We start from the raw sequence: 14,921 nt of genomic DNA, 5'->3' as shown, positions 1-14,921 counted from the left end.
AATGCCTTTTTAATGAAGTTGATTATAAAATGTTTAAATTTCAAAGGAAACTGAGGCTTACCAGTGGGGGGGAAGTAGTGAGGAAAGGGGCAACATTCAGTGAAGAAAAAGGGATCACCCTAGACACTACAAAAACACACACACACACACACACACACACACACAAAGGGTGCTCCAACAAAACACACAAGACAAGACACCGCCACTAGGGATCACCACAGAAGCCTCAGTCCCTAAAAGAAAGACAAAAATGAAACAATATGAGTAAAACAGTGATACAATAGCACTACAATATTGCTCTTTATCCCGTTCGTAGTGCCATCAATGCTCCCGGCAGCGGGGGAAAGTTCATACAAATCTTTTAAAACATTTCATCGTAGGCAAAACAGCAGCGAGTGTATATCCAAATTTAATAGTCGTCAGGGACTCAGCAGGAGGCTAAAAAATAGAGTAGATTATTAATACAACTGCTGATAAAAACTATAACTTACGGTAGCTGCTTACCTATAAATTACCACACGGCCAGATAAACAGATCCACAAGTTCGCCTATGCAGCGCAGCTGTAACAAAATACTACATAAAGGCCTCGTTTACATGAGATGGATGTTACCTAGCCATGCTAGCGCTTACCTTCCCGGCAGCAAGCAAACAAACGAACAGATTGGTCCAGGAGTTGGAGGCACAGCAAGGGAGGCTAAACAGATCAGACCAGCTTGCATTAATTGCTATGATAAAAGCTGACAAACAAAGAAACAGCCACGCTTACCCAGCACAGTTCAGCAAACAAAGAAAGCAGAATGAGTTGACGTCATGACGCAAGTGGTCTTGTGGCAGGTAGAGACCTGCTTATATGCAGCAGCTGAAATTGGCCTTAAAGTGGCAAGAATGTTACAGTTGTATAGTTAAAGTTTGCTGTTAGTAATTACTTCAAGTGAACTTATTGCACTACATTTCTGTTAAGGTGTCCATACTTTATGTTAAATTAGTACATATGTGTACATATGTATGGTAAACTTATTGTGAGTAAATCGGGTTTCCTAGAGCTAAGAATAAATAATATATTTTACATAATTTGCTTGTACTGGTCGGGTTTGTTGTCAAAAGAAAAAAATCAGTGGTTGGTGAAATGCCTAAAAATATTTCTCTACCAACCACTGTGGCTGATGGAGGAAATTGTTAATTTCTACCCCTGACTCAAGCATTATACTACAGCAAACAATACACAATCTGTACTGGGCCAAAACTTTTGTCACAGTTCTTTAACTGAAGGGATAGTTAGTGACAGCCCCTGTTTTATAATGTCAAAATTTAAACTTTTAAAGCAAAAGCTCTATATTTTAAGCTGCTATGTTTCTAACTTCTTGCAGCAGCAAGCTGTGCTGCAGTGTTAAAGCTCTCTTGTTCCAGTCTCCTTCAAAGCTACACCAGATAACAACATCTTTCTTAGACTGTGGCTATGTGGTTTACTCACTACGGAGGGAGGAAGGGGCCATTTTCTGTGTTCTCAAAAGCTCTCCCGTTGCCACAGCTCATGGCAGTAAAGCTCTGTGCACAGATTTATTTTTAGCACCCAGTATATAGGGAAGTAACAATATTTTCCAGAAGCTTTGAAATGAAATGAAATGAAATTTATTCGAACATGATACAAATATGAAAAGAGAAACTAATAACATAATTTTTCAACGTGTATCTACTGAGAGGCAATGTACACATTTATGGGGAGCCCTGAATTATGAATTGAGACTTAAAATGTTTTCTGAAACAAATTCAAATAAACAACCATTAAAATAACATCTTATGTTTAAAAAAACTAAATCCTACCTCTTTCTCCAGCAATCCACTACTTTCTAAGTTTATTGTTATATATCTAGAGTCCACAAATGCGATTTTTGCATGGATGCTGATGATGTGGGGAGGCTCAGCAGGGGTTCTCTCAGCACTGCTGTTTTCTGACGTCAGCTTGGGATATCAGAGCCTTCGGACCAAAGGGAACAGAAATAGAAATACCAGCAGATATATTCTCTTGATTAACTAAAATGAGCCATTCTGAAGGAGCGTGGTCTACTTGGAACTTATTGCTCTACTTTTAAAGTTTCACATTCATCCCCAGAGCCCAACAAGACCAGTAAACAAGTTAATGTATGCAGCTTGAGTGAGCTTTTATAATTAGGTTGGGAAGCTCGCAGTAGTTTAAATAATGAAATCTGCTCTTGCTCTGTGGTTCTGATTTAATCAATGTTATGCATACACATGCCTCTTGATACGCACTCGATGGTGCCGTGATGTGGCTCTGATTGTCTGAAGATGAAGGATGAAGATTGAAAGAACTGCTGCAGTTCTTTCAATCAGTTAAATTGTTCAAGTTACGTCAACATTAACTGCTAAGTTCAAAACATTTAATTTTAAATGTTTATAATAGCATTGACAAAGTCACATGGACTCATTTTGACAAGTTTGAACAAATATTTGGCTTGTTAGTGCAAAATAAAATTCTAACTTTTGAATTAATTTCTAAGTTAAGTCAACTCTGTAATGTTTTTTTTTACTTTATGATCTTTTTCTTACAACTTTAAAATGTCCATTCCTTTATTATAAATTATGTTTATGAGTCTAAATGAGAAAGTTTTATGGACATTGTTTTATTCAAGTCAGGAAAATTTCCAACTATGCATGTAAACGGATAAATGGATGGATGGATGGATGGATGGATGGATGGATGGATGGATGATACATGGATGGATGGATGGATGGATGGATGGATGATACATGGATGGATGGATGGATGGATGGATGGATGGATGCCTTTGAGGCACAATAAAACCCCACTTGAAATCATGTGATGCTGCTCCTTATATTGACTTGTTTTTTGTATGGATTCAGTTATTTATGTAGTTTAAAGGTGTAGTCTTGTGTAAAATTGACTTTTTTGAGCTCTACATTGTGTAATGTTATTCCCTCAGTTGGTATAGAAACATGATGTAAATGTTTTGTAAGTAATGCACACTTTCTAAACTGTCCTCCTATGACTTCATTTTCCCCTGTCAGACAGTCTGACGGTTCGACGGTTCAACTTGAAGGTTTGATGCAGTAGGGTTGGGTTTTTTTTTACACGTTACCAAATGTTTAGTGGGATTCTCAGCAGCGCAATAAGACCCTTATTGCTTTTACCTCTCATTGTAAACATCCACAACTTGTGTAGCAGCAGAACTTCATATTTACAGGACCTCGCGTTTTAGCCAAACGGTCATGTGATGATTATGTATGGATTAGAATATGTGCAGACGATAGCTCTCCAGCTTAAACTGGATAATCAGTGGTAATCCTCTGAGTGTGAATTTAATTTCATCACTGGCCTGGTTTAAATACATACACATAAAAATTGAGAACATCTGCACAAGCCTTAGAACACTGTTTTTTAATTAATTAAAACTGATCAGAGTGGAACCCAGTGGGTGAGAGGGTGAGCTATGAACCCGGCTAAGCCCAGTCAGTCAATGCTGAATCGACATGGATTTTCAGGTTTTAGCATCAAGTTTAGGTTTGCTTGAGGAGGTGATAACAATCTACAGCAGTCAATGGAGAAAAAGAAAAGGGACACTTTAACCCTCTGATGCATGAATTATGATCCTTTGTGTCAGAATTTTTTTTCCATTTTTTAAAATCCTTTTCTTAAGGCATAAAAAAGGTAGGAACATTTTTTTGTAAAAATGATTTATTTTTTATTTTTTTATTTTTATGTGATCAATTGTAATTTTGTCCAAATACCAAGTTGTTATTTGAAAAATACATCAGTAGTATTGTTCCTTAGGGGTTATCTGATGTCACAATATTTTTTTTACTTGCAAGAGTCGTCTACAGTAGAAGGAGGGACCGGGTCGGTTCTCATGCTTTTTTGTCTGTCGGCCATATTGTATTTAACAAAAATAATTTCTTGCATTTGCAGCTGATGGCCAGTAGTTGATGGTATATTTTATGATGCATTAGTGTCCACTTCAGTGGTCTGTGTGCATTTATAACATAAAAATCCACAGGAAGCACAAGAAAATGGCTTTTAGATAGCTGTCCACTGTAGTGACCACTATGCATGAAAGGGCTAGAAAGGTCACCAGATCATCACAGAGCAGAGGTCAAACATTCATTCCATCACTGCTCAGGGGGATTGGAGAACCCATGCAGAAGGGATAAACCCACACCGAAAAGCCAGGATGGTTAGGATATAAACTGAGAACCTTCTTGCTTTGAGGCAACAAATATTTGCTATTTGTTGAACCATGACTATAACTGAGGTCTGCAGTGCTTTAGATGTCATTCTTCGTTTTCTTTTTCAGACCTACAGGATGAGTTGTTGATTGCAATTTCAAAAGAAAATGGAGCGCTGCCCAGCAGTTCTTATTGGCATGGTTCTATTTTCAAGTTTCACCACTTGTGGAAAAAAAAAAACTCACAAATGAAATCTAGTGATCTGTTTTGTCTCGCCACTCTTCAGCATGACGCAAATATTGGCATGTCATGAATGAAACATGTTGAAATAACTACTTGTAATGTAATATGTAACATTCCAGACAATCTTACACAGAAAAAGTCCGATTACTTAATGAAACATGATCATTTGAAATGAGACGTCAGTTTGTCTTTAATTTCAGAAATTCTCTTTTTTTTAGCAGAAATTATTTTATAAAAATCATTTATGTGATCCCTACATTATAGTTCAGATAAAAAAAAATTAGTTAGCAGGAGCAGTACTGTCTTTATAAAACATCTAAAACTTTCTTTACATTGCAGAAAAGAATTGGATAAGATTCTCTTTCTTTATTTTCAAACCCATTTTTATCCTGAAAGAAAAATAATCAATTTGTGTTGCTGTGACATTTTTTATGTGATTTATTCTATTGTTCCAAGTTCTGTGGCCATGACTGCCCCTTCGACCTAACCCCATGCCAGCTTCGACAATACCTGCCTTTGTTTCTGCAGTGAGAAGCAGCATTCTTTCATTGGGATGACCTCCTCTGTTTCTACAGGGGCTGGCACCGAGGACGCGACCCTGGGACCCGATGGCTGAATAGCCCCCACTGGAAGTCTCCAAAGAGGAATTGAGCGATTGCTCTGTTTATTTGTTTACCACTGTATGGCACAACACTGTAGTAGAAAATGTCCTCACACCCCAAAGGGATTAGCCTTAATGGATCCTCATTCATATATGTAAGTATCCATCTTTTATGTCTGCCTGTTTTAATTGTGGAATTCATTGATAATGGTGTGTATTGTATATCTCAAGTTAACAAAGCTGCATAAACAAATTGCAGCATTGTAAGGCTCAAAATATTTACAATATTTTCACTCAACTAACTGGTATCTGGAACTTTGTGTTATTGCTTTGTGAAGGTAATTGCTGCTTTGACATCAACTTCTAGGTTAGTGTTAGGGTTTCTGTTCAGTTACACTTTATAAAAAACAGGTTTTGGGATTTATCTGACTGACATCTAGGTATCCTGTTAAACAACAGAAGGATGTTTTTCTCCCTTTTCTCCGTTACAATCAGCCTGCTTTCACTTGAGATAAAACAGAAAGCTCGGAGCACCGTCTGACCTAGATTTCTGTTTTGCTTCTTCAAACAAATTGCTCCTTCCTTGTAGTTTATTCCTTGCAGCTGAAGGATGTTGATGGCCTTCAGAATTTGATACACAATATTGGCCTTTAAAGAGACTCCATCACACTCCTAGTACTATGAAGGAAGTACTTCACCTAACAACATGATAATCTGGATACCTAAAGAATGGATAATGTTAAATTGTATCATCACGGTAAACGGTATAACGGGTAATTATTGGAAATAACTAAATGAAAGGTAATCCACACATTTACAGTCAATGATTGTACTGCAAAAAAACAGATCAAAACATCAGGTTGCAGTACAGATGTGCTCTGTTTAAAGGTTTAAAATCTTTATTGTTGTACCTTCAGAAGATAATTGTCTTGGTGTCTTCATGTAGTATAAATCCAGATAAGTCAGTCCCAGAGTTTGAAGGTAATGACTTCCCTGAGAGAACAAAAGAACAAAGTGGACTTCAACCTTCTTCAGTTAAAATTAAAGTTGAGTTGCTTAAGACTTTTTAAGAAGTCCTAGCAGAAATCTAGAAATTTCCGATGAGTTTCTAACAGTGTCTCTTCAGAAAGAAAACAATCCAATTTTGGCTTAGTAAATAAACAATAACAGTAAAATAAGTTTTAAAAAAAATACACTTCTTATTCCTTGCAGACCATGAGATGAATCGGGGTGACCCTGGAGATGCCGAAGAGACGAGACGTTGTTGCCATTGTACTGATTGCGTTGCCTTGGATGCTACTCATCAGTGTTTGGCACCAAAGCAACATCACCTCTGTCCTAACTGCTCAAAAAGGTAAAAACAAACAAACAAACAAACAAACAAAAAAAAGAGTACATTTTCTAATCTTTCAGGATGCTGACTCATCTGTGTCAGATATAACATCAGGTGAAACGTAAAACATATTGGGTGATTTTGAAAATATGATATATAAAGATACAAACGAACAACAAGAACTTTGAGGCCAATTTAAAAAATTTGTTTTTCTACAACTCCGACATCCATCCATTCTTTAATCCATTATCCTGCACGCTTATCCCTTGTGGAATAGTGAAGGGTGCTGGTGCCCATCTCCAGCGGTCAAGGAAAAAACAGTGGAGTACAACCTGGAAAAGTCGAAAGTTCATCGCAGGGCAAAACAGAGACAGAGAGGACACAGTGCTACTAATTGAGCCACTCTTCAGCCACAGCGCTGACCAACTGACACAAGCTTTTGGAGATTCTAATTTGTCTTTGATAAAAAGCAATTGAAACATTTTTTACCAGAATTCACATCATAAGTGGATAGATATTTATATTAGGACCAGAGAGACCAGAGACACTGTGTGTGTGAGAGGAGTTAGTGGAAAATGTTTTTACTGCAATAAGATCTTCTTACTACAGAAGATCTTATCAGATGTGATGTAATAAGATGTAGTAATAATTTGAGTCTATTTGTGGTTGCTTTTAATAGACCAATTACAGTATCAGATAGGACATGTCCATGTAATTCTGTGCCTATTTCAATGTTGTTGGGTAATTAGGAGTTGCCATTGCAATAACCAAGAAAAATGCAAACTCTCCTTAGCACACGTTCTTTTCCAATGTTCAAGAAAGACTACCCAAATTGCAAAACTCTTTTCTGACTTGTATCTGAAGACTATCCACACCTCCATGCTGAAGTTAGAGCCAGTACTTTGAAATATTCCTGACTTTGTCAAAGTATGGTTTAAATGTTTGGAAAACTGCTCATGACTCGGACATTCAAATCACCACGTTATGTTTGCAAACAGGAGCATGTGGCCTAATGGACAAGGCGTCTGACTTCGGATCAGAAGATTGAGGGTTCGAGTCCCTTCGTGGTTGCTTTTAATAGACCAACTACGGTATCAGATGGGACATGTCCATGTTATTCTGTGATTGTTTTCTATGTTGTTAGTCAATTCATAGTTGCCGTTGCAATAACTAAGAAAAAGAGTCTCAACACACTTCATGCAAACTTTCCTTTGCACACTCTCTATTCCAGTTGTCCTGATGGTCTTGCCACATTTCAAAGCTCTTTTCTGACTTGTATCTCAAGTGTATCTACTGTACACCTCCATGGTTATGCTAGCGTCAGAGCCTCTCCAAATATTCCTGACATTGTCAAGGTATGGCTTAAATGTTTGGAAAACTGCTCATGACTCGGCCATTCCAATCACCACATTAGGTTCACAAACAAGACCATGTGGCCTAATGGACAAGGCGTCTGACTTCGGATCAGAAGATTGAGGGTTCGAGTCCCTTCATGGTTGCTTTTAATAGACCAATTACAGAACTGGATGGGACATGTAATTCTGTGCTGATTTCAATGCAATTAGGAGTTGCCATTGCAATAACCAAGAAAAAGAGTCTCAACACACTTCATGCAAACCTTCCTTCCTTCGGATCAGAAGATTGAGGGTTCGAGTCCCTTCGTGGTTGCTTTTAATAGACCAATTACAGAATTGGATGGGACATGGAATTCTGTGCTGATTACAATGTAATTAGGCAATTAGGAGTTGCCATTGCAATAACCAAGAAAAAGAGTCTCAACACACTTCATGCAACCTTTCCTTTGCACACTCTCTATTCCAGTTGTTCTGAAGGTCCAAACACATTTCAAAGCTCTTTTCTGACTTGTATTTCAATTATATCTACTCTACACCTCCATGGTTATGCTAGCGTCAGCGCCTCTCCAAATATTCCTGACATTATCAAAGTATGGCTTAAATGTATGGAAAACTGCTCATGACTCGGCCATTCCAATCACCACATTAGGTTCACAAACAAGACCATGTGGCCTAACGGACAAGGCGTCTGACTTCGGATCAGAAGATTGAGGGTTCGAGTCCCTTCATGGTTGCTTTTAATAGACCAATTACATAACTGGATGGGACATGTAATTCTGTACTGATTACAATGTAATTAAGCAATTAGGAGTTGCCATTGCAATAACCAAGAAAAAGAGTCTCAACACATTCATGCAAACTTTCCTTTGCACACTCTCTATTCCAGTTGTCCTGATGGTCTTGCCACATTTCAAAGCTCTTTTCTGACTTGTATCTCAAGTGTATCTACACCTCCATGGTTAAGCTAGCATCAGTAGCTCTGCCAATATTCTTCACTTTGTCAAAGTATGGCTTAAATGTTTGGAATGTGGCTAAGGACTTTGCCATTCCAAACATTGCATCTGTTTGTAAAACAGGACCACGTGGCCTAATGGACAAGGCGTCTGACTTCGGATCAGAAGATTGAGGGTTCGAGTCCCTTCGTGGTTGCTTTTAATAGACCAATTACAGAATTGGATGGGACATGTAATTCTGTACTGATTACAATGTAATTAAGCAATTAGGAGATACCATTGCAATAACCAAGAAAAAGAGTCTCAACACACTTCATGCAAACCTTCCTTTGCACACTCTCTATTCCAGTTGTTCTGAAGGTCTAGACACATTTCAAAGCTCTTTTCTGACTTGTATCTCAGTGTATCTACACTTCCATGGTTAAGCTAGCATCAGTAGCTCTGCCAATATTCTTCACTTTGTCAAAGTATGGCTTAAACATTTGGAATGTGGCTAAGGACTTTGCCATTCCAAACATTGTATCTGTTTGTAAAACAGGACCATGTGGCCTAATGGACAAGGCGTCTGACTTCGGATCAGTAGATTGAGGGTTCGAGTCCCTTCATGGTTGCTTTTAATAGACCAATTACAGAATTGGATGGGACATGTAATTCTGTGCTGATTACAATGTAATTAGGCAATTAGGAGTTGCCATTGCAATAACCAAGAAAAAGAGTCTCAACACACTTCATGCAATCCTTCCTTTGCACACTCTCTATTCCAGTTGTCCTGAAGGTCTAGACACAATTCAAAGCTCTTTTCTGACTTGTATTTCAATTATATCTACTCTACACCTCCATGGTTATGCTAGCGTCAGCGCCTCTCCAAATATTCCTGACATTATCAAAGTATGGCTTAAATGTATGGAAAACTGCTCATGACTCGGCCATTCCAATCACCACATTAGGTTCACAAACAAGACCATGTGGCCTAATGGACAAGGCGTCTGACTTCGGATCAGAAGATTGAGGCTTCGAGTCCCTTCATGGTTGCTTTTAATAGACCATTTACATAACTGGATGGCACATGTAATTCTGTACTGATTACAATGTAATTAAGCAATTAGGAGTTGCCATTGCAATAACCAAGAAAAAGAGTCTCAACACATTCATGCAAACTTTCCTTTGCACACTCTCTATTCCAGTTGTCCTGATGGTCTTGCCACATTTCAAAGCTCTTTTCTGACTTGTATCTCAAGTGTATCTACACCTCCATAGTTAAGCTAGCATCAGTAGCTCTGCCAATATTCTTCACTTTGTCAAACTATGGCTTAAATGTTTGGAATGTGGCTAAGGACTTTGCCCTTCCAAACATTGCATCTGTTTGTAAAACAGGACCATGTGGCCTAATGGACAAGGCGTCTGACTTCGAATCAGAAGATTGAGGGTTCGAGTCCCTTCGTGGTTGCTTTTAATAGACCAATTACAGAATTGGATGGGACATGTAATTCTGTGCTGATTTCAATGTAATTAGGCAATTAGGAGTTGCCATTGCAATAACCAAGGAAAAGAGTCTCAACAAACTTCATGCAAACTTTCCTTTGCACACTCTCTATTCAAGTTGTTCTGAAGGTCTAGACACAATTCAGAGCTCTTTTCTGACTTGTATCTCAATTGTATCTACTCTACACCTCCATTGTTATGCTAGCGTCAGCGCCTCTCCAAATATTCCTGACATTATCAAAGTATGGCTTAAATGTATGGAAAGCTGCTCATGACTCGGCCATTCCAATCACCACATTAGGTTCACAAACAAGACCATGTGGCCTAACGGACAAGGCGTCTGACTTCGGATCAGAAGATTGAGGGTTCGAGTCCCTTCGTGGTTGCTTTTAATAGACCAATTACAGAATTGGATGGGACATGTAATTCTGTGCTGATTTCAATGCAATTAGGAGATGCCATTGCAATAACCAAGATAAAGAGTCTCAACACACTTCATGCAACCTTTCCTTTGCACACTCTCTATTCCAGTTGTTCTGAAGTTCCAAACACATTTCAAAGCTCTTTTCTGACTTGTATCTCAATTGTATCTACTCTAAACCTCCATGGTTAAGCTAGCATCAGTAGCTCTGCCAATATTCTTCACTTTGTCAAAGTATGGCTTAAATGTTTGGAATGTGGCTAAGGACTTTGCCATTCCAAACATTGTATCTGTTTGTAAAACAGGACCATGTGGCCTAATGGACAAGGCGTCTGACTTCGGATCAGAAGATTGAGGGTTCGAGACCCTTCGTGGTTGCTTTTAATAGACCAACTACGGTATCAGATGGGACATGTCCATGTTGTTCTGTGATTGTTTTCTATGTTGTTAGTCAATTAATAGTTGCCATTGCAATAACCAAGAAAAAGAGTCTCAACACACTTCATGCAAACTTTCCTTTGCACACTCTCTATTCCAGTTGTTCTGAAGGTCTAGACACATTTCAAAGCTCTTTTCTGACTTGTATCTCAAGTGTATCTACACTTCCATGGTTAAGCTAGCATCAGTAGCTCTGCCAATATTCTTCACTTTGTCAAAGTATGGCTTAAATGTTTGGAATGTGGCTAAGGACTTTGCCATTCCAAACATTGTATGTGTTTGTAAAACAGGACCATGTGGCCTAAAGGACAAGGCGTCTGACTTCGGATCAGGAGATTGAGGGTTCGAGTCCCTTCGTGGTTGCTTTTAATAGACCAATTACAGAATTGGATGGGACATGGAATTCTGTGCTGATTACAATGTAATTAGGCAATTAGGAGTTGCCATTGCAATAACCAAGAAAAAGAGTCTCAACACACTTCATGCAACCTTCCCTTTGCACACTCTCTATTCAAGTTGTTCTGAAGGTCTAGACACAATTCAGAGCTCTTTTCTGACTTGTATCTCAATTGTATCTACTCTACACCTCCATTGTTATGCTAGCGTCAGCGCCTCTCCAAATATTCCTGACATTATCAAAGTATGGCTTAAATGTATGGAAAGCTGCTCATGACTCGGCCATTCCAATCACCACATTAGGTTCACAAACAAGACCATGTGGCCTAACGGACAAGGCGTCTGACTTCGGATCAGAAGATTGAGGGTTCGAGTCCCTTCGTGGTTGCTTTTAATAGACCAATTACAGAATTGGATGGGACATGTAATTCTGTGCTGATTTCAATGCAATTAGGAGATGCCATTGCAATAACCAAGATAAAGAGTCTCAACACACTTCATGCAACCTTTCCTTTGCACACTCTCTATTCCAGTTGTTCTGAAGTTCCAAACACATTTCAAAGCTCTTTTCTGACTTGTATCTCAATTGTATCTACTCTAAACCTCCATGGTTAAGCTAGCATCAGTAGCTCTGCCAATATTCTTCACTTTGTCAAAGTATGGCTTAAATGTTTGGAATGTGGCTAAGGACTTTGCCATTCCAAACATTGTATCTGTTTGTAAAACAGGACCATGTGGCCTAATGGACAAGGCGTCTGACTTCGGATCAGAAGATTGAGGGTTCGAGACCCTTCGTGGTTGCTTTTAATAGACCAACTACGGTATCAGATGGGACATGTCCATGTTGTTCTGTGATTGTTTTCTATGTTGTTAGTCAATTAATAGTTGCCATTGCAATAACCAAGAAAAAGAGTCTCAACACACTTCATGCAAACTTTCCTTTGCACACTCTCTATTCCAGTTGTTCTGAAGGTCTAGACACATTTCAAAGCTCTTTTCTGACTTGTATCTCAAGTGTATCTACACTTCCATGGTTAAGCTAGCATCAGTAGCTCTGCCAATATTCTTCACTTTGTCAAAGTATGGCTTAAATGTTTGGAATGTGGCTAAGGACTTTGCCATTCCAAACATTGTATGTGTTTGTAAAACAGGACCATGTGGCCTAAAGGACAAGGCGTCTGACTTCGGATCAGGAGATTGAGGGTTCGAGTCCCTTCGTGGTTGCTTTTAATAGACCAATTACAGAATTGGATGGGACATGGAATTCTGTGCTGATTACAATGTAATTAGGCAATTAGGAGTTGCCATTGCAATAACCAAGAAAAAGAGTCTCAACACACTTCATGCAACCTTCCCTTTGCACACTCTCTATTCCAGTTGTTCTGAAGGTCCAAACACATTTCAAAGCTCTTTTCTGGCTTGTATCTCAATTGTATCTACTCTACACCTCCATGGTTAAGCTAGCGTCAGTAGCTCTGCCAATATTCTTCAATTTGTCAAAGTATGGCTTAAATGTTTGGAATGTGGCTAAGGACTTTGCCATTCCAAACATTGTATCTGTTTGTAAAACAGGACCATGTGGCCTAATGGACAAGGCGTCTGACTTCGGATCAGAAGATTGAGGGTTCGAGTCCCTTCGTGGTTGCTTTTAATAGACCAATTACAAAACTGGATGGGATATGTAATTCTGTGCTGATTACAATGTAATTAAGCAATTAGGAGTTGCCATTGCAATAACCAAGAAAAAGAGTCTCAACAAACTTCATGCAAACTTTCCTTTGCACACTCTCTATTCCAGTTGTCCTGATGGTCTTGCCACATTTCAAAGCTCTTTTCTGACTTGTATCTCAAGTGTATCTACACCTCCATGGTTAAGCTAGCATCGGTAGCTCTACCAATATTCTTCATTTTGTCAAAGTATGGCTTAAATGTTTGGAATGTGGCTAAGGACTTTGCCATTCCAAACATTGTATGTGTTTGTAAAACAGGACCATGTGGCCTAAAGGACAAGGCGTCTGACTTCGGATCAGGAGATTGAGGGTTCGAGTCCCTTCGTGGTTGCTTTTAATAGACCAATTACAGAATTGGATGGGACATGGAATTCTGTGCTGATTTCAATGCAATTAGGAGATACCATTGCAATAACCAAGAAAAAGAGTCTCAACACACTTCATGCAACCTTTCCTTTGCACACTCTCTATTCCAGTTGTTCTGAAGGTCCAAACACATTTCAAAGCTCTTTTCTGACTTGTATCTCAATTGTATCTACTCTAAACCTCCATGGTTAAGCTAGCGTCAGTAGCTCTGCCAATATTCTTCAATTTGTCAAAGTATGGCTTAAATGTTTGGAATGTGGCTAAGGACTTTGCCATTCCAAACATTGCATCTGTTTGTAAAACAGGACCATGTGGCCTAATGGACAAGGCGTCTGACTTCGGATCAGAAGATTGAGGGTTCGAGTCCCTTCATGGTTGCTTTTAATAGACCAATTACAAAACTGGATGGGATATGTAATTCTGTGCTGATTACAATGTAATTAAGCAATTAGGAGTTGCCATTGCAATAACCAAGAAAAAGAGTCTCAACAAACTTCATGCAACCTTTCCTTTGCACACTCTCTATTCCAGTTGTCCTGATGGTCTTGCCACATTTCAAAGCTCTTTTCTGACTTGTATCTCAAGTGTATCTACACTTCCATGGTTAAGCTAGCATAAGTAGCTCTGCCAATATTCTTCACTTTGTCAAAGTATGGCTTAAATGTTTGGAATGTGGCTAAGGACTTTGCCATTCCAAACATTGTATGTGTTTGTAAAACAGGACCATGTGGCCTAAAGGACAAGGCGTCTGACTTCGGATCAGGAGATTGAGGGTTCGAGTCCCTTCGTGGTTGCTTTTAATAGACCAATTACAGAATTGGATGGGACATGGAATTCTGTGCTGATTACAATGTAATTAGGCAATTAGGAGTTGCCATTGCAATAACCAAGAAAAAGAGTCTCAACACACTTCATGCAACCTTTCCTTTGCACACTCTCTATTCCAGTTGTTCTGAAGGTCCAAACACATTTCAAAGCTCTTTTCTGGCTTGTATCTCAATTGTATCTACTCTACACCTCCATGGTTAAGCTAGCGTCAGTAGCTCTGCCAATATTCTTCAATTTGTCAAAGTATGGCTTAAATGTTTGGAATGTGGCTAAGGACTTTGCCATTCCAAACATTGCATCTGTTTGTAAAACAGGACCATGTGGCCTAAAGGACAAGGGGTCTGACTTCGGATCAGAAGATTGAGGGTTCGAGTCCCTTCGTGGTTGCTTTTAATAGACCAATTACAGAATTGGATGGGACATGGAATTCTGTGCTGATTTCAATGTAATTAAGCAATTAGGAGTTGCCATTGCAATAACCAAGAAATAGAGTCTCAACACACTTCATGCAACCTTTCCTTTGCACACTCTCTATTCCAGTTGTTCTGAAGGTCCAAACACATTTCAAAGCTCT

The 14,921-nt window shown here is 38.9% G+C and overlaps 1 protein-coding gene, 1 long non-coding RNA gene and 17 other non-coding genes across 21 annotated transcripts in view; 18 read left to right on the top strand and 1 right to left on the bottom strand.

Annotated features, from left to right (window-relative positions):
• The window catches only part of b3gat1b (beta-1,3-glucuronyltransferase 1 (glucuronosyltransferase P) b), a 45,591-nt gene that overhangs the window by 5,091 nt on the left and 25,579 nt on the right, over nt 1-14,921 (top strand). For all 3 annotated transcript variants that reach the window (XM_028032083.1, XM_028032082.1, XM_028032081.1), the window contains exons 2-3: nt 5,020-5,200; nt 6,258-6,399. In XM_028032083.1, the coding sequence (XP_027887884.1) occupies nt 6,288-6,399 (112 nt within the window). In that variant the 5' untranslated portion in view covers nt 5,020-5,200; nt 6,258-6,287. The remainder of the gene's footprint in view (nt 1-5,019; nt 5,201-6,257; nt 6,400-14,921) is intronic.
• On the bottom strand, nt 304-809 carry LOC114153497 (uncharacterized). Its single transcript, XR_003597335.1, has 2 exons — nt 768-809; nt 304-695 (listed from the first exon to the last, which is right to left on the bottom strand). It is a non-coding gene; the product is annotated as an uncharacterized LOC114153497 (long non-coding RNA).
• trnar-ucg (transfer RNA arginine (anticodon UCG)) lies at nt 7,377-7,449 on the top strand. Its single transcript has one exon. It is a non-coding gene; the product is annotated as a tRNA-Arg (tRNA).
• Nucleotides 7,805-7,877, top strand: trnar-ucg (transfer RNA arginine (anticodon UCG)). The gene has a single exon. It is a non-coding gene; the product is annotated as a tRNA-Arg (tRNA).
• trnar-ucg (transfer RNA arginine (anticodon UCG)) lies at nt 8,395-8,467 on the top strand. The gene has a single exon. It is a non-coding gene; the product is annotated as a tRNA-Arg (tRNA).
• On the top strand, nt 8,810-8,882 carry trnar-ucg (transfer RNA arginine (anticodon UCG)). The gene has a single exon. It is a non-coding gene; the product is annotated as a tRNA-Arg (tRNA).
• Nucleotides 9,225-9,297, top strand: trnar-ucg (transfer RNA arginine (anticodon UCG)). The gene has a single exon. It is a non-coding gene; the product is annotated as a tRNA-Arg (tRNA).
• trnar-ucg (transfer RNA arginine (anticodon UCG)) lies at nt 9,646-9,718 on the top strand. Its single transcript has one exon. It is a non-coding gene; the product is annotated as a tRNA-Arg (tRNA).
• trnar-ucg (transfer RNA arginine (anticodon UCG)) lies at nt 10,061-10,133 on the top strand. The gene has a single exon. It is a non-coding gene; the product is annotated as a tRNA-Arg (tRNA).
• On the top strand, nt 10,482-10,554 carry trnar-ucg (transfer RNA arginine (anticodon UCG)). Its single transcript has one exon. It is a non-coding gene; the product is annotated as a tRNA-Arg (tRNA).
• Nucleotides 10,895-10,967, top strand: trnar-ucg (transfer RNA arginine (anticodon UCG)). The gene has a single exon. It is a non-coding gene; the product is annotated as a tRNA-Arg (tRNA).
• On the top strand, nt 11,318-11,390 carry trnar-ucg (transfer RNA arginine (anticodon UCG)). The gene has a single exon. It is a non-coding gene; the product is annotated as a tRNA-Arg (tRNA).
• trnar-ucg (transfer RNA arginine (anticodon UCG)) lies at nt 11,739-11,811 on the top strand. The gene has a single exon. It is a non-coding gene; the product is annotated as a tRNA-Arg (tRNA).
• On the top strand, nt 12,152-12,224 carry trnar-ucg (transfer RNA arginine (anticodon UCG)). The gene has a single exon. It is a non-coding gene; the product is annotated as a tRNA-Arg (tRNA).
• On the top strand, nt 12,575-12,647 carry trnar-ucg (transfer RNA arginine (anticodon UCG)). The gene has a single exon. It is a non-coding gene; the product is annotated as a tRNA-Arg (tRNA).
• trnar-ucg (transfer RNA arginine (anticodon UCG)) lies at nt 12,996-13,068 on the top strand. Its single transcript has one exon. It is a non-coding gene; the product is annotated as a tRNA-Arg (tRNA).
• On the top strand, nt 13,412-13,484 carry trnar-ucg (transfer RNA arginine (anticodon UCG)). Its single transcript has one exon. It is a non-coding gene; the product is annotated as a tRNA-Arg (tRNA).
• On the top strand, nt 13,825-13,897 carry trnar-ucg (transfer RNA arginine (anticodon UCG)). Its single transcript has one exon. It is a non-coding gene; the product is annotated as a tRNA-Arg (tRNA).
• Nucleotides 14,241-14,313, top strand: trnar-ucg (transfer RNA arginine (anticodon UCG)). Its single transcript has one exon. It is a non-coding gene; the product is annotated as a tRNA-Arg (tRNA).

The sequence above is a fragment of the Xiphophorus couchianus genome, chromosome 11 (genome assembly GCF_001444195.1).
Source record: "Xiphophorus couchianus chromosome 11, X_couchianus-1.0, whole genome shotgun sequence".
Classification (NCBI taxonomy): Eukaryota; Metazoa; Chordata; class Actinopteri; order Cyprinodontiformes; family Poeciliidae; genus Xiphophorus; species Xiphophorus couchianus.
Note: the sequence above shows the minus strand (reverse complement) of the source record. Positions and strands in the feature narration are given on the sequence as shown.